Raw genomic sequence first — 22089 nt, 5'->3', positions numbered from 1 at the left:
ACCAACCCGAGCGAAATGGCCCATTCTTCCAGCGCCTCACCCCTAACATCGGTTGCCGGAGAACCCCACGCCGTAGACTTGGCGTTGAAGTCCCCGGCCACAAGAACGGGGGAGGGCTGTGCCCATCTGACGAGCCTCGACACCTCCAGCAGAAATTGCTCGAAGTCAGATAGGGCACAGTTCGGAGAGCAGTAGCACGCGACCACCGTCAAAGATCCCATTGACGCCGCCACGCATCCACGACCCTTCGCTACTTTTTCGAAGGGCGGGGAGCTGTGGGACGCCAACCTTATAAGGGCCACCGAGCCCGTTCGGTCCCCGACCCAGTTGTCGCGGGCCGGGACCATGTATGGCTCGGAGACTATGGCCACATTGATCAACCACTGCGCCATGCTCTGGAGAAGAAGATCCTGAGCTGCGGCGCAGTGGTTGAGGTTTGCCTGGAGGAGGCGAATCTCGGCCATTATTTGCCGAGCTCCATCGCCTCCCCAGCTGACGGCTGGCCGCTCTTAGTCTGGGGGGCCTTGCCCCCCGAATTTTGGGGGGCCTTGCCCCCCTTCTTCTTCTTGGCCTTGGGGGCCTTACATGAGGGTCCCCCAAGGCGGTGCTCCGCCGGCAACTTCGCCTGTGCGCAGAGAATGCACCGTGGCTTGGCGGAGCACTGGGCCGCTTTGTGGCCCGCCTGACCGCAGCGGTAGCAAATGTCGCTGCGGTCGACTTCCGAGTCGCAGACTGCCCGGGCATGTCCGACGCCCAGGCACCGGAAGCACCTCATTTGTCGGGGCTCGGCCACATGAATACGGGCCGACACCCACCCCACCAACAACCTTCCGGCGTCTGCGACTCTCTTCGCAGCCGGGATCGGGCATTTAACCCAGGCCGACCCCTCGCCTCGCGGGCCACTGCGAACCGCGCCGACCTTCACGGCCTCAACCGGGCATCCGCCGGTGCGTGAAATGGCCCGGGCCACCTCTTCGGGGGTAACCGAGTCGTCCAGACCCTGGACGCGCATGTCCGCGCACTTCACGGGTCTGGACACAATTGCGTCACCCCCCAGGACCACCCTCATTTTTGCAGCGAGGGAGTCCGCCTTCTCGTCGGCATTTGGCCCGGGGATTTCAAATTTCCGCGCGCCGGTCGCGGCTGCGCTGATTTTGGCGATCCCGCCAATGCCGTGATCGGCCAGGACGATATTACTTTTCGCCCTGGCGATCATTTCGGCGTAAGTGACCCCCCGTGTGACGGCATCCTGCGACAGCGTGACTATTATCGCAGCCGTCGCCGGAGGGCGCAGCGGGACCGCCGACTTCTCCTGCTTCTTGGAAGCCTGCGTTGAGGAGGCAGCCGGCGTCTGGACCGGTGCGGCAGACTTCTTCCCCTTGTTGGGGCGTTTTCGTGCCACGACGTTCCACCCCTCTAAAAGAGGTGGTGGGACCGGTGGGGCCGCTGAGGGGCCCGCGGCAGCCTGACTTGGGGCGGGAGTTGGGGCAGATTTTTTGCCCTTGCCCTTCCCCTTCTTTTTTGCCTTGCCCTTGGCTCCCCCAGTGGAAGCTGGGGGGGCTGAAGAAGGAACTGGGGCTTGCGGCGGGGGGACAGCGACTTCCGAGGCGGGTGACATCTGCGCCGCCTCTCTTGCCCTGTCTGCTGCCAGCGGGGGGCGCAGGCGAGGTTCCGGCGGGAGCCGTGCCTCGATTGCCCCAAAGCGGGCGTCCATGAACAGGCGGAAGTCCGCCATCCGTCGGTCAAAGTCCGACTCCTGTGCGGACGCCGTTTCCATCGCCCTGAGGGGTGCCGGGAGGGTGTTCACCACCTCTTTGAGCGCCGCAACCTCTTTCGTGAGGAAATCAACCTTTAGGTTAAGGCGGTGGTTTACCGCCTTCAGGGCGAGGTTCTCCACCGATGAGTTCCGGCGGCTAAGCTCTGACACCGCCCGCCGGACCTCCCTCTCCGCATCCTTGAGGGCCTTAACAAAAGTGCCCTTCAAGTTGCCCGAGCGATCCGCCACCTGGCGGACGGCGTCCATATGCCGCGACATAATCACGGCTATATCCGTCAGACGGCCTCGGCTGTGTTAGGAGGGCGACTCCCTCGTCAGCACTTCCGGCCATGTCCATACTCGTTGTCGACCCGGACATGGCACGGTTGAAGCCGGCACACTCGCTGGAGGGAGGCGATCGCACCTTCCCTCTCTTTTTCTTGCCGCTTCTGCGCGGCGTCTCAGCCAATTGGGGTTCGGCACCATCACTCGCGACTGAGACGGGCCGTTTGCGGCCTTTGCCCTCGCTGGTAGCCGAGCCCCCGTCAGGTTCGCTGACATCCTGCCGTGCCCTCCTAAATTTGAGGGTGCCGCCGGAGGATGAAACTCCCCAAGAATCCCTACCTGACTCGCTGCCGGTCAGCGATGGACGCCGGAAGAGCGAGCGGCGTTCGTCAGGAGGCTCGTCAAGCGGGTCTGCAGCAACGCTGCCCCGACTTGACGAGCGTAGGGTCTCCGTTAACGGGGCGCCAAGATTGCGTAACTTCTTCCGAGCCGCTCGGTAGGGACGCCCCCACGGGTCTCTGTCTAGATCCGCCAGGATCTCCTCAAAGGCGGCCGATTTGGCTTGGCTTATGGCCAGTTGTAGGGCTCGCTTGGCAGCTCCGTACTGTTCCCGCAGTTCCGCCAGTTCAGCATCGGCTCCCTCCCGGCCCGGAGCTCGCCGGTTCCGTGCTCGACATCGGGCGTGCGCTCTACGGGCTCCGTAGGCTGATATGCGTAGTTCGGCTATTTCTGGGGTCCACCAATAGACGGACTTGCGTGCTGGTCGACGCCGCGCCCTCGGCATGGAGGAATCGCATACTTCTGCGAAGATGGTCTGCATCCGGCCGGTCAACAACTCCGTGTCGGCTCCCTCCTCCGGCCTGGGGGCGAACCATCGGTGAACGATGGCCGCCTCCTCCGCCAGCTCCTTGTCGAGCCGGCTCAAGTTCCACTTTGGGAAGGTGCTGACGGGCCGTCGCCCACTCGCCGCACCTCCCGAGGGAGGGGAGACCTCAAATCTGATGTACAAGTGATCAGATAGGGTCTCGACTTCCTCCTCCACCCTCCATCCGACCACCCTGCGCGCGACTGCAGGAGTGGCAAAGGAGAGGTCCACAATAGACCCCCCGTTGTGCCGCACGCAGGTGTGGACTGTCCCCAAGTTAAGCAGGGACAGCCCGGAGAGGAGTCCCCATACCTGGACCGCCTCCCCCCTCCCGTCCGTGACGGGGCAGCCCCACGCCCGGGACTTCGCGTTGAAGTCACCGAGGACTAAGATAGACCCCGGCGACCTGCGAGATACTGCCGCCCTGACAGAGTCCAGGAACGTCTCGAGCTCTGCCAGGGAGCGGTTGGGGGAGAAGTACACCCCAACAATGGTGTACTCCCGCCAGCTGACCACGACATAACCTGGCCCCCTTTCAACGACAATAAGAGGCGGGCCAGCATCCATCCGGACCACCACCGCCACCGAACCGTCGAGGTCCCCGGCCCAGTTAGAATGGGGGGGAACGAAATACGGCTCGCAAGCCACCGCCACATGCACCTGCCACTGCGCGAGGGATTGAAGGAAAAGATCTTGTGCCCTCGCACAGTGGTTAAGATTCGCCTGTAGGAAGCTAGCATGTCGATTACTATCCATTATTATTCCGACATGCTAGCCTCCCTTTCTACCCTCACTGGTCGAGTCGGGGCGGTGGGAGCTCTCCACGCCCCCACGCCCGACCTTCCTTTTACCGTGGGGGGAGCACAGAGCCTCCCCCCCATTAAATGTCCGGCCGGCTTTGCTGAGGTCCATCCGACCATTATTTTGCCCGCCTTTGATATAGTCTTGGTGGCCGCCACCGGGCACTCGACTATACACGAGCCCATTCCATCGGGGCCTGTGGTGATTGGGTGGACCTTGACCTGGTCCACCAGACACCCCCCGGCCCGAGACACCGCGATGGCCACCTTTTCAACGGTGGCCGTATCGCCGAGCCCCAGCACCCGCAGATCGGCGCATTTGACGGGGACCGCTACCTCAGCAACCCCGTCGAGGGCAACCTTCAACTTATCGGCCAGGGCATTGGCCTTGTCCTGGCTTTGGGCGCCTGGGATCTCTATGATCCGGGCCCCTGTGGCGGATCGGCGGAAGTGGACGGACTCAATGCCCAGGTCCGCCGGGTTCACCGCCTCTTCCGCTCCATAACCTGGGCATAGGTAACCCCCTTGGCGGCAGCCTCCGCGTTCAGGGTGACCAGCACCGCGGCCGTCTTCGGGGCGGTCAGCTTAGGCTTACCCCGCTGGGTCTTTTTAGCCGCCTTGGGAGCCGATTTCTGAGCCGCTGTGGAGGGTGGAGACTTTTTCCCCTTCCCCTTTCCCTTCCTGACCACCTCTGTCCAAGTTGTAGTTGGGTTCGAGGGACCGGCTGTAGGAGTGGTCTCCATCGCCTCCGGAGTTGGAGGAACCGCCGGCAGTTCGGGGACCGGGGGATGGCTCACCCCCTTTTTGTTTCCCTTTTTCCCCGACTTTTTCGCAGCGGGAGTGGACTCCGCTGCAACAGGAGCCGAGACCGGCACCGATATCGGCACCGGGGTGCCAACTGGCACCACCGGGGCCCTATCCGCCCTTAGAGGTGGGCGAATTCTCGTCTCCGGGAGGAGGCGCTCCTCGATGCCCTCGAAGCGGGCATTAATTATCGTTCCCACTGAGACTATAATTGAGCGCCTAAACTCCTCCAGCAGCTCCCCCATCTCAGGCATGGCATTTGAGATTGCTGGGGCAGGCGGTGGGCAAGTTGCCCTCGTGGCGGTTACCGTGCTCGCTTGCTCCAACTCGAGCAGCAGCGACTTACGCTCCGCCTTCAACGCGTCGTTCTCACGGCGGAGGCGAGAAAACTCCGCCTGGATGCGACGCACCTCGTCCGACACCGTTCTGTCCGCCAGGGCCTCTACGATGTCCAGTAGACCCGTCGCCGCCACATTGAGGGTCCTCATATAGCCCCCCTTAAGGTTCTTCGACGTGCGCACAACCTCAAAAATGGCTGCTGCACTCACGCCGGCCTGCGCCCTTAGCTGCTCGGCATCGAGCAGATGCGGCGCGTCCAGTGTTGGGCGCTCAAGCCCCTCGTCCGGGTCAAAGATGGGCGCCGGGGGTCCCATTGCGGTACGGGACGAACTCGACCGACTCCTGGTAGAAGGTGCACCCGGAGTGGTCCTACCGCGCCTAGCCACCGGCTCGCGTGGAGCAGTGCGGTCCTCGGTTTCAGTTTCCGAGCCCGAGACTTCAGACCCGAGCACCGAGGGCGTTCGGTGTCTTTTTCGGCGGCCACCGCCACCCGAAGCCGAATATTGGTCCACCCCTCCGATTGGAAGTCGCTCTAGGAGCACAACAGGAGTAAGGGGCCTGGAACCCCCTCCTCCAGCAACCGTCGAGGGTCGCGCAACACTGGGCGTGCGACGACCCTCCACCACTGCGCAGTCAACGCTGCCGGGCTTTTTGCCCCCGATCTCCTCCTCACTGTTGGGCTTCTCGCCCCTCCCACTGTTAACGTCGTTTTGGGTTTGATTAAAGAATTCCATAAAGAGTCCCACGAGTATGGGGGAAATAAACCGTCCACCCAGGCAGAGCCCCCTGTACCTGGGTAACCCTATTACACGGTGAGGTCGGGCAGGTTTCACCGGATCTTACAAACTAACTTTTTTTAGTGAGGTTAAGTCCTCTTGGCCCGGCCAATTAAGGCAAGGCCCTCGGTCCCAGCAGTGGCCGCGAGACGTGACCACGACACCTCCGCTGGGATAACGAGTTTGAGGGCGGTGACCGAAGTCTGCCCTCCCGGAGACGATACCGAAACCGGGAGAGCCCGCCCTCCCACCGACGGATCACCCGTCCCTCCTCCGTCACCTGTGCCCTCTGCAAGCAGAGGGACACGCACAGTGATTTTTTATAGAGGTTTTCTTCCTCGCGACCGCTGTCTCCCCGACCTCCGACAAGCAGCCCCCGATCCTGACCCAAAAGTTGAGCCAGGCTTGCGGTTTGGGTCCGCCGAGAACAGTACTCAGCGGACACCCCCACCCCGGGCAGGACATGAAAGTCCGCCCCCCCATGGTTTTTTATAGAGGTTTTCCTTCCTCTCTCGTGCAGTGGCGCTCGCGCACCACCACACGGTGTGAAGGGACCTGGTTCTGAGCCTGAAGGCCTCAGAACGAGACGGTCCCTTCGGGTCTGTCTTGGTTCGCTAATGCTACTGAGCCCCCTCACCACGACAAGGTGCAGACCCACGAGGGGGAACCTTTTTTTTTTTTTTTTTTTTTTAACTCGGTTAATGCATGAAATTGCATCCCCAGCGCCCGGGGGAGCGCTGGGGTATGTGGGGCTCTCCGAACCAGAAGGGCTAGGCCTACCCACTAAACCACCGAGGTGTTGCTTCCTCCTCCGCATAATGTCGAGGCTGCGGGATCGCTTAAAGCACGCAACCGCAGCCCCGACGCGGCTGTCCAATCATGGACCCGTCCACAGTGTGGGACGACACCGCAACACACTGGTGCCGTCCCTCCACATGCCCCCTCGTGCAATGGCCAGAAAACTCCCCCGAGTTCGCCGGCCGAAGAGGGCCTTCGGAGGCCGGGACAGACTACGCGCAGATGCGCAGTATGTCCCGGCCTCCGGTATAATCCGCACCGGCCACCGAGCCCGGAGGTGGCAGACTGCCCTCTCCCGGACCAGGCGGCCCAACGACTACTCCTGCCTCTACTACTCTTCTACTACTGCGGCGGGGGGAGGAGGTGTGCATACCTCCTTCTTCTTACTCCCCGCCTCCGCTGGCGGCGCGGGTCGGAGGAAGACGCCTCACGATCCCGCTCCGCGGCCTCCTTCTGCGAAATGACTGACTCGCAGAAGGTGGCCACCGCCCTCCAGGACCCCTCGCTATTCAGCATCGAGCTGATCACGTTAGTTAGCGAGAGGTCCCCCTCCACGAACGCCGACATAGCGTGCCTCTGCGGCCCCCAGGCCGCGCACTCGACCAGTGTGTGGTGCGCTGTATCTTGCTGCGCACCACATTCGTGGCAGGCCGGAGTTGGCTCCCGACCCGCAATCTGGTGCAGGTACTTACCGAAACAGCCGTGTCCGGTAAGCACCTGCACCAGCCGGAAGGACAGAACCCCCCACTTCCTACTTAACCATCGGGACAGGTGTGGCTGAATTGCCTCCACCGTGTCCCGGCCAGCGACTGGGGACCGCAATTGCTCGTCCCATCTCTGGACCAGGTCGGTTTGCGCCTCTGACCTGGTCCTCCGCACTTCGTCAAAGTCTGGGCGTTCGCCCCGCGTTCTTGCCTCTACCTTGCAGGCATACACCCGCGCTAAGACCCCCGCCTGAAGTTCCCAGGGGGGGTCGCCCGCCAAAAGGGTGGCCGTCGTCCATGATATGGTACGGTACCCCCTGATCGCTCTCACCGCTATCACCCTCTGGGGTCTCCTCAACAATACTAAGTTTTTACGAGGGGGAACCTAACCTTTTTTTTTTTTTTTTTTTTTTGCGTCAGGAAAATGCATTACTGCATGTCCCGCCCCAGGGAGGAAAGCGGGGGTCTGTCGGGCTCTCCCGCCGGCAAGGCGTTCCGGCTAGCATGGGCATACCGACTAAAAACCTGACGGTGTTCCTTCTACGGTCACCATAACGTGGCCAGGACGCGGTACCTCCAATCGGATACTCCGCGTCCCAGCCGGTGACGGCCCGCTTTGGATGCGGGCCCTACTTCGAGCGGGGGCGGACTTGAGGATTGTCCCCCCCTAGCTCTCCACTTCACGGGGGTGCGCCAGGAACACACAGCGCACTCCCCACCTCTCGGACCTGTTCCCTGTCCAGGCGACGGAGCGTTCCGCCTCCGCCGCCCACAGGTCCGCGTCACGGGGGCCGGAGATCATCCCGGCGCCTACGACGCCCAGTGCGTCTTGCGCGGGAAGGGAGGGGAGCGTTGATTTCTCGCTCCCGTTCCGCCGCCTCTTTGAGGGAAATGACCTCTTCACAGAATGAGGCGACGGCCGACCACCCTGCCTCGCTCCCGACCATGGACAGAACCACAGCCGAGAGCGAGAGGTCGCTCCCGACCACCCCGGTCAATTGACGGCGCTGCGACGACCACGCCTGGCAGTGTGCCAGCGTATGCAGCGCCGTATCGGGGCAGTCTCCACAGTGATGGCACCTGGGCGTCTGCTCGCGGCCTATGCGACACAGGTACTTGCCGAAGCAACCGTGTCCGGTCAAGACCTGTGTCAGCCGATATGTGAGCGCGCCGTGCCCTCTCTCCAGCCACTCCGTGACCGCCGGCCGCACGGCCTCGATGGTTACGAGGCCGGCGCTGGGGTCTTCTAGTCGCCGCTTCCACGCCGCCAGGACATCTTGGCGGAGCTCTGCTCTCCGCGCCTCGATTTCTTGAGGCGCTGGCAGTGAGCCTCCGCCTCGGGCCTCCTCGCGCCATGTATAGAGTGACGCGAGGGCCTTCGCGTCCAAGTCCCACGGCGGCGTTCCGGCCAGTAGGCACGCCACTTCGAAGGAGATCGTGCGGTAGCCTCTCACGGCCCTGACGGCCATCACGCGCTGCGGACGTCGCAGCGCGGCGATGTTCTTGGCCGACAGGGCATTGGCCCAAATAGGTGAGCCGTATAGGGCCATTGACCGCACGATCCCGGCGTACAGCCGTCGGCAGGTGTTGTTTGGCCCCCCGAGGTTCGGCAGCAGGCGAGATAGTGCGCCCGCTGCACCTACGAGTTTGGGGGCCAGCCGACTGAAATGGGCTGTGAAGTCCCATCGGCCGTCGAGAGTCAATCCAAGGTACTTCATCGACGAAGCAATGCCGATGGTGACTCCGCCTACTATTATGCTAGATCCGGGTGGAGGGCGGCGTCGGGGCCCATGGAAAAATAGGGCCTCCGACTTTTCTAATGCCACCTCCAGACCCAGCCGCCGGATGCGAGCGACTACTTGTGCGACCCCAGCTGTGGCCAGCACCTCCGCGTCGCGGTGCGTCTTCCCCCGGGCTGTTACCAACGTGTCGTCGGCATAGCAGAATATGCCGACGCCCGGCGGGAGCGCACCGCGCAGAACGAAGTCGTAGCCTACGTTCCACAGGAGAGGGCCTAGAACCGACCCCTGTGGAACCCCACACGAGACTACGCTCCGCGACCAACCATTTTGACCCGGGTAGACAATAGATCTTCCTTCTAGGTAAGCCCCGACAATGCGGCGGAGGTAGAGTGGCACTCTGTGATATTCCAGTGCCACCCGTATGCTGCTCCAGGGGAGGGTGTTGAAGGCGTTGGCGATGTCGAGTGACACCGCCAAGACGACCTCTCCCTGGGCTACTGCGTCCTCCGCCAGGGCCCCTACGCGTGCAATTGCGTCAATTGTTGAGCGCCCTTTGCGGAACCCGAATTGCTGGTCCGCTAGGTCCGGCCCAACACAACTTAGGTGTGCGACGAGGCGGTCTGCAAGGATGCGCTCAAAGAGCTTGCCCACCTCGTCCAGCAACACTATGGGCCGGTACGCGGACGGCGAGTCCGCGGGGCGCCCCTCCTTCTTCAACAGGACGAGCTTCCCGGTCTTCCACGGTGCCGGGAACTCGCCCCTCTCGATGCACGCGTTGTAGAGCCCCAGTAGTCGGGGCTCGAGGGCCTCTCGAGCCAGGACCCACGCTCGGCCTGGAATGCCGTCGGGCCCTGGGGCGGTGTTTTTTGCCGCGAGGCGTTGCACCGCCACCCTCAGGTCTACCCGGGTCACCGGGGGGGGGGGGGGGGGGACCTAACCTTTTTTTTTTTTTTTTTTTTTTAACTCGGTTAATGCATGAAATTGCATCCCCAGCGCCCGGGGGAGCGCTGGGGTATGTGGGGCTCTCCGAACCAGAAGGGCTAGGCCTACCCACTAAACCACCGAGGTGTTGCTTCCTCCTCCGCATAATGTCGAGGCTGCGGGATCGCTTAAAGCACGCAACCGCAGCCCCGACGCGGCTGTCCATTATTGGACCCGTCCACAGTGTGGGACGACACCGCAACACACAGGTGCCGTCCCTCCACATGCCCCCTCGTGCAATGGCCAGAAAACTCCCCCGAGTTCGCCGGCCGAAGAGGGCCCTCGGAGGCCGGGACAGACTGCGCGCAGATGCGCAGTATGTCCCGGCCTCCGGTATAATCCGCACCGGCCACCGAGCCCGGAGGTGGCAGACTGCCCTCCCCCGGACCAGGCGGCCCAACAACTTCTCCTACCTACTTCTACTACGGCGGGGGGAGGAGGTGCGCGTACCTCCTTCTTCTTACACCCCGCCTCCGCTGGCGGCGCGGGTCGGAGGAAGATGCCTCACGATCCCGCTCCGCGGCCTCCTTCTGCGAAATGACTGACTCGCAGAAGGTGGCCACCGCCCTCCAGGACCCCTCGCTATTCAGCATCGAGCTGATCACGTTAGTTAGCGAGAGGTCCCCCTCCACGAACGCCGACATGGCGTGCCTCTGTGGCCCCCAGGTCGCGCACTCAACCAGGGTGTGGTGCGCCGTATCTTGCTGCGCACCACATTCGTGGCAGGCCGGAGTTGGTTCCCGGCCCGCAATCTGGTGCAGGTACTTACCGAAACAACCGTGTCCGGTAAGTACCTGCACCAGCCGGAAGGACAGAACCCCCCACTTTCTACCTAGCCATCGTGTAAGGTGTGGCTGTATCGCGTCTACCGTGTCGCGGCCAGCGACTGGGGACCGCAGTTGTTCGTCCCATCTTCTGACCAGGTCCGTTTGCGCCTCTGATCTTATCCTCCTCACGTCGTCAAAATCTGGCCGTTCACCTCGATCTCTCGCCTCTACTTTGCAGGCATACACCCGCGCTAAGACCCCCGCCTGAAGTTCCCAGGGGGGGTCACCCGCCAGTAGGGTGGCCGCCGTCCATGATATGGTACGGTACCCCCTGATCGCTCTCACCGCTATCACCCTCTGGGGTCTCCTCAATAATACTAAGTTTTTAGCGGTGAGAGCATCCGCCCACACGGGGGCACCGTACAGCGCCATGCTCCGGACGATTCCGGTGTAAAGGCGCCGGCAGGCCGAGCCCGGGCCCCCCAGGTTTGGTAGCAGCCGGCCTAGAGCGGCCGCTGCAGCAATTAACTTCGGAGCGATCTGTGCGAAGTGGGCCCCGAAGTTCCACCGTCCATCCAATGTGAGGCCCAAATATTTGAGTTGGGCCCTCACTGGCACCTCCACTCCCTGGACAACGATGCGCGCGTCCGGGGGAGGTCCCCTCCGCGGTCCGTGAAATAGGAGGGCCTCCGTCTTGGTCAAGGAGACCCTCAGTCCCAAGAGTGCGAGCCGGTCCACCACCAAAGACACGGCGATTGTGGCCAGTCGCGCCGCCTCCTCGTAAGTCCTGCCCCGGGCTGCTACGAAGGTGTCATCCGCATACCCAATTATTTTCGCACCGGGGGGAACCGGCCCGCGAAGGAGCCAATCATATCCGATGTTCCACAGGGTCGGACCCAGAACCGACCCCTGTGGAACACCGCACGTCATTTGTCGTACATACCGCCTTCCGTCTCGGCCTTCCCACACAATCTTCCTGTCCTGGAGGTACGCCCCCAACAGCTTCCGGAGGTAGGGGGGCACTCCATGGTACCGGAGTGCCTCCATTATCGTCTCGAACGGAATGCTGTTGAAGGCATTCGCCACGTCTAGCGATACCCCCAGGACGACGTCTCCAGCCGCAACCGCGTTCTTGCTGATCTCCTTCAGGGTGGTCAGAGCGTCTATAGTGGACCGCCCTGCCCTAAATCCGTACTGGGCCTCCGAGAGTTGGGGCCCAACCTCATCCAAGTGCTGGACGAGACGATTTGCGATAATCTTCTCCAGTAACTTGCCCGTCTCGTCCAGCAAAACAATTGGCCTGTATGCCGATGAGGAGTCAGGAGGCCGATCTCCCCCCTTCGGGAGCAAACACAATCGCCCGACCTTCCACTGCTTCGGGAACTCTCCCCTGCTGAAACATGCATTGAAGAGTCCCCGAAGCTGTTCTCCCAGATGTTTGAGCGCGACTGCCAGCACTCGTCCCGGAACGCCGTTAGGTCCCGGAGCCGTTTTCCTACCGCGAAGTCGGTCCAGGGCCAGCTCCATCTCTCCCTCTGAAATTGAGGGGGGAGCCTCTTCCTCTGCGGGCTCCGGAGTAGGAGGAGCCATCACCGGGGGCGTGTGTCCCGGCGAATTGGGGAACAGTTCGCCCACCACCCTGCCGAGAAGATCCGGCTGTAGGGTCTCCGTTAACGGGGCGCCAAGGTTGCGTAACTTTTTCCGAGCCGCTCGGTAGGGACGCCCCCACGGGTCTCTGTCCAGGTCCGCCAGGATCTCCTCAAAGGCGGCCGATTTGGCTTGGCTTATGGCCAGTTGCAGGGCGCGCTTGGCAGCTCCGTACTGCTCCCGTAGTTCCGCCAGTTCAACGTCGGCTCCCTCCCGACCCGGAGCCCGCCGGTTCCGTGCTTGACAACGGGCGTGTGCTCTACGGGCTCTGTTGGCTGATGTGCGAAGTTCGGCCATCTCCGGGGTCCACCAGTAGACGGACTTGCGTGCTGGTCGACGTCGCGCCCTCGGCATGGCCGAATCACACACCTCAGTGAGGATGGTGTGCATCCGACCGGCCAACACCCCCGTGTCGGCTCCCTCCTCCGGCCTGGGGGCAAACCATCGGTGAACGATGGCCGCCTCCTCCGCCAGTTCCTTGTCGAGCCGGCCTAAGTTCCACCTGGGGAAGGTGCTGACGGGCCGCTGCCCACTCGCCGCACCTCCCGAGGGAGGGGAGACCTCAAATCTTATGTACAGGTGGTCAGATAGGGTCTCGACTTCCTCCTCCACCCTCCATCCGACTACCCTGCGCGCGACTGCAGGAGTGGCAAAGGAGAGGTCCACAATAGACCCCCCGTTGTGCCGCACGCAGGTGTGGACTGTCCCCAAGTTGAGCAGGGACAGCCCGGAGAGGAGCCCCCATACCTGGACCGCCTCCCCCCTCCCGTCCGTGACGGGGCAGCCCCACGCCCGGGACTTCGCGTTGAAGTCACCGAGGACTAAGATAGACCCCGGCGACCTGCGAGATACTGCCGCCCTGACAGAGTCCAGGAACGTCTCGAGCTCTGCCAGGGAGCGGTTGGGGGAGAAGTACACCCCAACAATGGTGTACTCCCGCCAGCTGACCACAACATAACCTGGCCCCCTCTCAACGACAATAAGAGGCGGGCCAGCATCCATCCGGACCACCACCGCCACCGAACCGTCGAGGTCCCCGGCCCAGTTAGAATGGGGGGGTACGAAATACGGCTCGCAAGCCACCGCCACATGCACCTGCCACTGTGCGAGGGATTGAAGGAAAAGATCTTGTGCCCTCGCACAGTGGTTAAGATTCGCCTGTAGGAAGCTAGCATGTCGATTACAATCCATTATTATTCTGACATGCTAGCCTCCCTTTCTGCCCTCACTGGTCGAGTCGGGGCGGTGGGAGCTCTCCACGCCCCCACGCCCGACCTTCCTTTTACCGTGGGGGGAGCACAAAGCCTCCCCCCCATTAAATGTCCGGCCGGCTTTCCGGCCGCAGCACAAACGCTGCACCGCATGGTTGATTTGCAGGCCGCAGTTTTATGGCCCTCCTCGCCGCACCGGAAGCATATTTTACTGCGGTCGACGGGAGAGGGACATGTCGGCCTTGTATGGCCAACACCTAAACACCTGTAGCAGCGGAGAGGCCGCTGCTCTAGCAATCGGACCGTTGCGGAGGTCCATCCGATCATTAATTTGCCCGCCTTCGATATCGTCTTGGTGGCCGCCACCGGACACTCGACTATGCACGAGCCCATTCCATCGGGGCCCGCGGTGATTGGGTGGACCTTGACCTGGTCCACCAGACACTCCCCGGCACGAGACACAGCGATGGCCACCTTTTCAACGGTGGCCGTATCCCCAAGCCCCAGCACCCGCAGATCGGCGCATTTGACGGGGACCGCTACCTCGGCAACCCCGTCGAGGGCGGCCTTCAACTTATCGGCCAGGGCATTGGCCTTGTCCTGGCTTTGGGCGCCTGGGATCTCTATGATCCGGGCCCCTGTGGCGGATCGGCGGAAGTGGACGGACTCTATGCCCAGGTCCGCCGGGTTCACCGCCTCTTCCGCCCGCTCCATAACCTGGGCATAGGTAACTCCTTTTGCGGCAGCCTCCGTGTTGAGAGTGACCAGCACCGCGGCCGTCTTCGGGGCGGTCAGCTTAGGCTTGGCCCGCTGCGTCTTCTTAGCCGCCTGGGAGGCCGGTTTCTGTGCCGCCGTGGAGGGGGGGGGACTTTTTCCCCTTCCCCTTTCCCTTCTTTACCACCTCCGTCCAGGTGGTCGCTTGGTTCGAGGACCCCGCTACAGGAGTGGTGTCCATCGCCTCCGGAGTCGGAGGAACCGCCGGCAGTTCGGGGACCGGGGGATGACTTACCCCCTTTTTATTCCCCTTGTTTTTCCCCGTCTTTTTCCCCGACTTTTTCGCAGCGGGAGTGGACTCCGCTGCAACAGGTGCCGGAGCAGAGACCGGCACCGGCACCGGCGCCGGGGTGCCAACTGGCCCCACCGGGGCCCTGTCCGCCCTTAGAGATGGGCGAATTCTCGTCTCCGGGAGGAGGCGCTCCTCGATGCCCTCGAAGCGGGCATTAATCATGGTCCCCACTGAGGCTATAATTGAGCGCCTGAACTCCTCTAGCAGCTCTCCCATCTGAGGCATGGCACTCGAGACTGCTGGGGCAGGCGGTGGGCAAGTTGCCCTCGTGGCGGTTGTAGTGCTCGCCTGTTCCAGCTCCAGCAGCAGGGATTTGCGTTCGGCTTTCAGCGCCTCATTCTCCCGGCGGAGGCGAGCGAACTCCACCTGAATGCGGCGCACCTCGTCCGACATCGTTCTGTCCGCCAGGGCCTCTACGATGTCGAGTAGACCCGTCGCCGCCATATTGAGGGTCCTCATATAACCCCCCTTTAGGTTTTTTGATGTGCGCACGACCTCAAAAATGGCCGCTGCACTCACGCCAGCCTGCGCCCTTAGTTGTTCGGCATCGAGCCGATGAGGCGCGTCCAATGCTGGGCGCTCAAGCCCCTCGTCCGGGTCAAAAATGGGCGCCGGGGGTCCCATTGCGGTACGGGACGAACTCCTCGACGAACGACTCCGGGTAGAAGGAGCACCCGAAGTGGTCCTTCCGCGTCTAGCCACCGGCTCACGTGGAGCAGTGCGGTCCTCGGTCTCGGTTTCCGAGCCCGAAATTTCAGACCCGAGCACCGAGGGCGTTCGGTGTCTTTTACGGCGTGCACCGTCGCCCGAAGACAAAAACTCATCCGGCTCTCCGATTGGGAGCCGCTCCAGCACCACAACGGGAGTAAGGGGCCTGGAACCCCCTCCTCCGACAATCAACGAGGGTCGCGCAACACTGGGCGTGCGACGACCCTCCACCACTGCGCAGTCTACACTGCCGGGCTTTTTGCCCCCGATCTCTTCACTATTGGGCTTCTCGCCCCTCCCACTGTTTACATCGATTTGGTTTTGATAAAAAGGTTCCATAAAGAGTCCCACGAGTATGGGGGAAATAAACCGTCCACCCAGGCAGAGCCCCCTGTACCTGGGTAACCCTATTACACGGTGAGGTCGGGCAGGTTTCACCGGAACTTACAAACTAACTTTTTTTAGTGAGGTTAAGTCCTCTTGGCCCGGCCAATTAAGGCAAGGCCCTCGGTCCCAGCAGTGGCCGCGAGACGTGACCACGACACCTCCACTGGGATAACGAGTTTGAGGGCGGTGACCGAAGTCTGCCCTCCCGGAGACGATACCGAAACCGGGAGAGCCCGCCCTCCCACCGACGGATCACCCGTCCCTCCTCCGACACCTGTGCCCTCTGCAAGCAGAGGGACACGCACAGTGATTTTTTATAGAGGTTTTCTTCCTCGCGACCGCTGTCTCCCCGACCTCCGACAAGCAGCCCCCGATCCTGACCCAAAAATTGAGCCAGGCTTGCGGTTTGGGTCCGCCGAGAACAGTACTCAGCGGACACCCCCACCCCGGGCAGGACATGAAAGTCCGCCCCCCCATGGTTTTTTATAGAGGTTTTCCTTCCTCTCTCGTGCAGTGGCGCTCGCGCACCACCACACGGTGTGAAGGGACCTGGTTCTGAGCCTGAAGGCCTCAGAACGAAACGGTCCCTTCGGGTCTGTCTTGGCTTCGCTAATGCTACTGAGCCCCCTCACCACGACAAGGTGCAGACCCACGAGGGGGGGGGGAACCTAACCTAACCTAACCTAACCTAACCTTTTTTTTTTTTTTTTTTTTTTTTTTTTTTTCCGTCAGGGAAACCATTCGGGGTCGCTGTAGAGGGACGACCCACCGGCTAGGTCCCCGCCGCGCTGGGACGGCGCAAACGGGGTATGTGGTCCACCGAGAGAGCCCACTAAAACACCTGACGGGTGTCCTACCGCTTCCGCTACGACGTGCGCCGGGATAACCGCTATACGCAAGCACCGCAAGACGCACGCCATGCGCGGCTTGCCCCACCACGGGGGCCCTTCCTTGGGTGATGCCGTCTGGGTGGATAGTGACGGCATCAAACACCAGAGACGATGGACGTGACACCACCCGCCCATCACCTACCGGGGAACCTCACCACTCCTGTGGACGACGGATGTCCCATATCCGCCGCCCGGAGGTCCCCGTTAAGGAGGAAGACGGCGCTCATGCGCCGCACGCCTGCGCCCGACGCGGCGTCGTCGGATTGGGTCAGCCAGGGGATCCAGCTCTCTGACCCGCTCCGCTTCCTCCTTGCGCTTGATCACCTCTTCGCAGAAGGTGACCATTGCGCTCCATGCCTCGTCGCTGTCGACCATGGCCTGGCATATGGCCGAGAGCGACAGATCGGCTCCGGTGGCGTCAACTAGCGCCGCACGTGGCCCTGACCACGCCGAACACACGGCGAGTGTGTGTCCCGCCGTGTCCTCGGCGCAGCCGCAATGATGGCAAGCCATCGATGCCTCTCTGCCGGCTATCCGACACAGGTACCTCCCGAAGCAGCCGTGTCCGGAGAGGACCTGCGTCAGCCGGAAGGTCATCGTACCGTGCCGCCTGTTGACCCACCGATCCAGGACCGGTCGGATAGCGCCGATGGTCAGAACACCGGCGCTTGGCTCCTCCAACCGCTCGGACCACTGCCGGAGGATTTCGGCGCGGAACTGACGCCGCGCCATTGCCCCCGTTTGCAGCGATCCGGTCCCCTCGACCTCCCCTGCTCTCACCTGGCGGTAACGTTCCGCCAGGGCACGAGCCTCGAGGTCCCACGGGGGAGTCCCGGCGAGGACACATGCCGCCTCAAAGCTGACGGTCACGTATCCCCGTATGGCCCTGATCGCCATCACTCGCTGCGGTCTTTGGAGGACCGCAATATTCCGGCGATTCAGGGCATCCACCCAGATGGGCGCCCGTAGAGAGCCATCGAACGCACAACGCCGGTGTAAAGACGACGGCATGCGCCCGAGGGTCCCCCCAGGTTCGGCAGCAGTCTTCCCAATGCCCCCGCAGCCCCGACAAGTTTGGGCGCGAGGCGACGGAAGTGCTCCCGAAAGTTCCATCTGCTGTCCAGAACGATGCCCAGATACCGCATCGTCTGACCGACGCTGATGGAAACTCCGCCCACCACTAGCTGCGCTCCGACCGGCGGCGCTTTCCGAGGCCCGTGAAAACAAATGGCCTCGGATTTCTCTAGGGCTACCACTAGCCCTAGGCGCCGAATTCTACTGACTATTTCGGCGACGCCGGTCGTGGCCAAGAGGGCCGCCTCCGGGTATGTATTGCCGCGGGCCGTGACGAGGGTATCGTCGGCGTAGCAAGTCACGTCGACCCCCGCCACGAGTGGTTCCCGCAGCACCCAATCGTAGGCGATGTTCCATAGGGTCGGACCAAGAACTGACCCCTGCGGAACACCGCACTTGACGACCCTCCGGCGCCACCCATCCCGCGTGGGATATGTTACGGACCTGTCGGAGAGATAAGATGATAAAACTCTCCGCAGGTACTCCGGCACGCGGTGGTGGCTGAGCGCAGCGAGGATGCAGCTCCAGGGAATGGTGTTGAAAGCGTTGGCGATGTCAAGAGACACCGCCACGACCACCCCTCGACCTTCCACTGCACCCCCAATGAGAGACCTCACCCGCGAGATCGCGTCGACCGTGGACCGGCCGCGACGAAAACCAAATTGTGTTTCACTAAGGTCCGGTCCTGGTCCCATCAAGTGCTCCGTGAGGCGGGCTGCCAAAAGGCGCTCAAAGAGTTTGCCCACCTCGTCGAGCAAGACTATGGGACGAAAGGCCGACGCCGAGTCTGGCGGGCGTCCCTCCTTCTTCAGCAGGGTCAACCGTCCCGTCCTCCACTTACGGGGAAATTGACCCTGCGCCAGGCACGAGGAAAACAGCCACATCACCCTGGATTCGAGTGCGTTGGGTAGAGCCAATACCCATGCCCGACCAGGAATTCGCGTCGCAAACGCGCGACATAGCGTCCGCGAGCCATTGAGCCTCCGCCTCCACGTCAGCCGGACCCTCAGGCGCTGGACTCCAGGACTGTACCAGGGCAGCTTCGACCAGTAGCTCGCGGTCGAGTCGCCCCAGCACCCACCTCGGGCTGGCCCCGCGAGGGGCCCGACCCGGACTGTTCGGGTTCGCCGAAGGAGGGAGAATCCGATACCGTATGTATCGGTGGTCGGAAGCTGTCTCGACCTCCTCCAGCACTTCCCAGTCCTGGACACGGCGTGCTAGGGCGGCGTTGGTGAACGTCAAGTCCACAATTGAGCCGCCCTGCTGCCGCACGCACGTGTCGACCGAGCCCCGGTTGGACAGAACCAACCCGAGCGAAATGGCCCATTCTTCCAGCGCCTCACCCCTAACATCGGTTGCCGGAGAACCCCACGCCGTAGACTTGGCGTTGAAGTCCCCGGCCACAAGAACGGGGGAGGGCTGTGCCCATCTGACGAGCCTCGACACCTCCAGAAGAAATTGCTCGAAGTCAGATAGGGCACAGTTCGGAGAGCAGTAGCACGCGACCACCGTCAAAGATCCCATTGACGCCGCCACGCATCCACGACCCTTCGCTACTTTTTCGAAGGGCGGGGAGCTGTGGGACGCCAACCTTATTAGGGCCACCGAGCCCGTTCGGTCCCCGACCCAGTTGTCGCGGGCCGGGACCATGTATGGCTCGGAGACTATTGCCACATTGATCAACCACTGCGCCATGCTCTGGAGAAGAAGATCCTGAGCTGCGGCGCAGTGGTTGAGGTTTGCCTGGAGGAGGCGAATCTCGGCCATTATTTGCCGAGCTCCATCGCCTCCCCAGCTGACGGCTGGCCGCTCTTAGTCTGGGGGGCCTTGCCCCCCGAATTTTGGGGGGCCTTGCCCCCCTTCTTCTTCTTGGCCTTGGGGGCCTTACATGAGGGTCCCCCAAGGCGGTGGTTTACCGCCTTCAGGGCCAGGTTCTCCACGGATGAATTCCGGCGGCTGAGCTCTGACACCGCCCGCCGGACCTCTCTCTCCGCATCCTTGAGGGCCTTCACAAAAGTGCCCTTCAGGTTCCCCGAGCGGTCCGCGACCTGGCGGACGGCGTCCATGTGCCGCGACATAATCGCGGCTATGTCTGTCGTCGGGAGCTCCTCGAGCTCCCGGTCAGAGGGCCTCGGCTGTGATACGAGGGCAACTCCCTCGTCGGCACTTCCGGCCATGTCCATACTTGTTGTCGACCCGGACATGGCACGGTTGAAGCCGGCACACTCGCTGGAGGGAGGCGTTCGCGCCTTCCCTCTCTTTTTTTTGCCGCTTCTGCGCGGCGTCTCAGCCAATTGGGGTTCGGCACCATCGCTCGCGACTGAGACGGGCCGTTTGCGGCCTTTGCCCTCGCTGGTAGCCGAGCCCCCGTCAGGTTCGCTGGCATCCTGTCGTGCCCTCCTAAATTTGAGAGTGCCGCCGGAGGATGAAACTCCCCATGAATCCCGGCCTGACTCGCTGCCGGTCACCGATGGACGCCGGAAGAGCGAGCGGCGCTCATCAGGAGGCTCGTCAAGCGGGTCCGCAGCGACGCTGCCCCGACTTGACGAGCGATTTCGACTGCCTTTCTTGGCAGAAGAGCCATCAAAGATTGGGGAGCGGGCCGATGAACGGCCTTCCCCAGTTTTTTGGGTCTCGCCAGGCGTCACAGGACGCTTGAAGAGATCCCCGTCCCCACCCGGGACATCGTCCACCACAACACTACCATCAATTTTATTATTAAAAGAAATATCCATGTAAATCCCACGAGTGGGAAAATTGAGGGAGATATAGACTTTTAAATTTTCCCAAATTTGTTATTTGAATATCTCCAAATCAAGATCTATGACCCCTATTTTTTATTATAGATTAAGATAGATAATAAGCCCTAGATTATAAGTGCAAAGTTGCAGAATTTTCCGACGAAAACTCGCGATTTCGCGAATTTTCAAAAATATTTTTCCGCGTAAAAATTTTCGGTCCCGTTCTGATAGGCTCGCGGACTAGAGCTCGTCGAGACGATTCCAACGATACCAAACACGAGGAAATTGCGTGAAGGGAAGCCGGAAAAACAGCTGTTTAAAGATCCAGCAGCCGCCATATTGGAAATTTCTACCGGCCATAACTCCGGCATTTCTGAACCGAATTGCTCCGTGTTTGGTATCCCTAGGGTGCGCTCGGCTAGAGCTAAGGCAACTGACAAACGCGCTCGCACGCAAACACACGCATTACACTCACATTACACACACACATACACACACACACACACACGCATACATACACACGCATAAACATACACGCACACACCCACGCACCCAACCACACTCACACAAAACAGAGAAACACTTACCTTTAGACACTTACCATAACACACACCCGCCTGCCTGTGATCCCGGTGACAGCAGCAACCTGAAACAGAACAAAAGGTTAGTACACAAATTTATACACACACCAGTGACGATTTTTCTGTACCCAAAATGTCAGACAGAATGACCGCCAGCCAACCAGGCACATCAAGACCAGCCCTCAAAACTCCTAGCCCAAACAGCTTGATAGGACGTAGAAGTGTAGGAGAATTGGGGGTGGCGCGGGCCACCAGCCCAAGACAAATTTCCCCTACCCTAGGACGTGCCCCGATTACCGGAACCCCCCTGAAAACCATCCCATCCACAACCATTCCCCCCCTAACCAAAAAACCTGCACGGAAACCTGCAGCAACCTACGGGAAGTTAATTCGTGGTTCGGGAAGGGTCACGCGGCCCTAACCGAATCTAAAAATATGAAGGGCGACCTCAAGGAAATACTGAAGCAGGCTTTAAACAACATGAAGAGGTTGTACAAGGAGGCAGAGCGGGGGAACGAGGTTCGTCCTACCACAGAAAAGGGAGAGATTGCCGAAACCGCGCGGGACGCGGAACTTACAATAGCAAAGTTGGACGAAAACCTCTTCCTCAAGAAAATAGAGGAGCAGTGCGAACTGATAAAGGAGAACGGGAAAAAGATAGAGGAGTTGCGCAGCGCAATGGAAACGCAGCATAAATTGACCTATGCGAGCGTTGCAGCTGCGCAACCAAAGAACCTCGCACCGGTCCGGACCGCACTGCACTCTATCATCGTTACCTCAAACGACACCGAGGAGACAGGGGACGAGGTCCTGAATAAAGTAAGGAAAGCCGCTAATATAGAAGGTGGAGGAATAGATATAGAAAGAGTGAGGAAAGGAAGAGAGAGGAAAGTGATAGTAGGGTGCAAAACAAAGGAAGGCAGAAGAGAAATGATTAGCAGGATGCAGAGGTCCGGGCAAAACCTCCACGTGGAGGAAGCGAAGAACAGGGACCCGCTGCTGCTGCTCAGGGGCGTCATAAAGATCCTCAGTGACGAGGAGATAGTGGCGGCCCTGAGAGGCAACAATGGGGACGTTTTCCGCGGCCTCGACGGGGAGGACGCCCGTATCTCTGTGAGATACAAAAGGAGAGCAAGAAACCCGCACACTTGCAACGTCGTCCTGAGT

The 22089-nt window shown here is 61.4% G+C and overlaps 4 protein-coding genes across 4 annotated transcripts; all 4 read right to left on the bottom strand.

The window, feature by feature from the left end:
- Positions 1-463: 463 nt before the first annotated feature.
- LOC142985768 (uncharacterized) lies at positions 464-2035 on the bottom strand. Its single transcript, XM_076134015.1, has one exon. It carries the CDS (start codon positions 2033-2035, stop codon positions 464-466), a length of 1572 nt encoding a protein of 523 aa, XP_075990130.1.
- A 573-nt stretch (positions 2036-2608) lies between these two features.
- LOC142985767 (uncharacterized) lies at positions 2609-3662 on the bottom strand. Its single transcript, XM_076134013.1, has 2 exons — positions 3033-3662; positions 2609-2746 (listed from the first exon to the last, which is right to left on the bottom strand). Exons 1-2 carry the CDS (start codon positions 3660-3662, stop codon positions 2609-2611), a joined length of 768 nt encoding a protein of 255 aa, XP_075990128.1.
- A 526-nt stretch (positions 3663-4188) lies between these two features.
- LOC142985766 (uncharacterized) lies at positions 4189-14985 on the bottom strand. The gene is made up of 4 exons (XM_076134012.1): positions 14738-14985; positions 12409-13432; positions 4819-5016; positions 4189-4452 (listed from the first exon to the last, which is right to left on the bottom strand). Exons 1-4 carry the CDS (start codon positions 14983-14985, stop codon positions 4189-4191), a joined length of 1734 nt encoding a protein of 577 aa, XP_075990127.1.
- A 3452-nt stretch (positions 14986-18437) lies between these two features.
- Positions 18438-19367, bottom strand: LOC142985765 (uncharacterized). The gene has a single exon (XM_076134011.1). It carries the CDS (start codon positions 19365-19367, stop codon positions 18438-18440), a length of 930 nt encoding a protein of 309 aa, XP_075990126.1.
- Between the last annotated feature and the right edge of the window lie 2722 nt (positions 19368-22089).

The sequence above is a fragment of the Anticarsia gemmatalis genome, chromosome W (genome assembly GCF_050436995.1).
Source record: "Anticarsia gemmatalis isolate Benzon Research Colony breed Stoneville strain chromosome W, ilAntGemm2 primary, whole genome shotgun sequence".
NCBI lineage: Eukaryota > Metazoa > Arthropoda > Insecta > Lepidoptera > Erebidae > Anticarsia > Anticarsia gemmatalis.
The sequence above is the reverse complement of the archived record's forward strand: the minus strand, read 5'-3'. Positions and strand labels throughout refer to the sequence as shown.

Coding starts and splice junctions, on each gene's coding strand:
- LOC142985767 (XM_076134013.1), bottom strand. CDS start 3,662: ATGGATAGTAATCGACATGCTAGCTTCCTACAGGCGAATCTTAACCAC. Junction 2,747..3,032: donor ACTTGTACATCAGATTTGAG/GTCTCCCCTCCC, acceptor TACGCATATCAG/CCTACGGAGCCCGTAGAGCG.
- LOC142985766 (XM_076134012.1), bottom strand. CDS start 14,985: ATGGCGGCGACGGGTCTACTCGACATCGTAGAGGCCCTGGCGGACAGA. Junction 13,433..14,737: donor ATGGGAGAGCTGCTAGAGGA/GTTCAGGCGCTC, acceptor TCGACATGCTAG/CTTCCTACAGGCGAATCTTA. Junction 4,453..4,818: donor AGTTGGAGCAAGCGAGCACG/GTAACCGCCACG, acceptor CCAACTCCGGAG/GCGATGGAGACCACTCCTAC.
- LOC142985768 (XM_076134015.1), bottom strand. CDS start 2,035: ATGTCGCGGCATATGGACGCCGTCCGCCAGGTGGCGGATCGCTCGGGC.
- LOC142985765 (XM_076134011.1), bottom strand. CDS start 19,367: ATGGCCGAGATTCGCCTCCTCCAGGCAAACCTCAACCACTGCGCCGCA.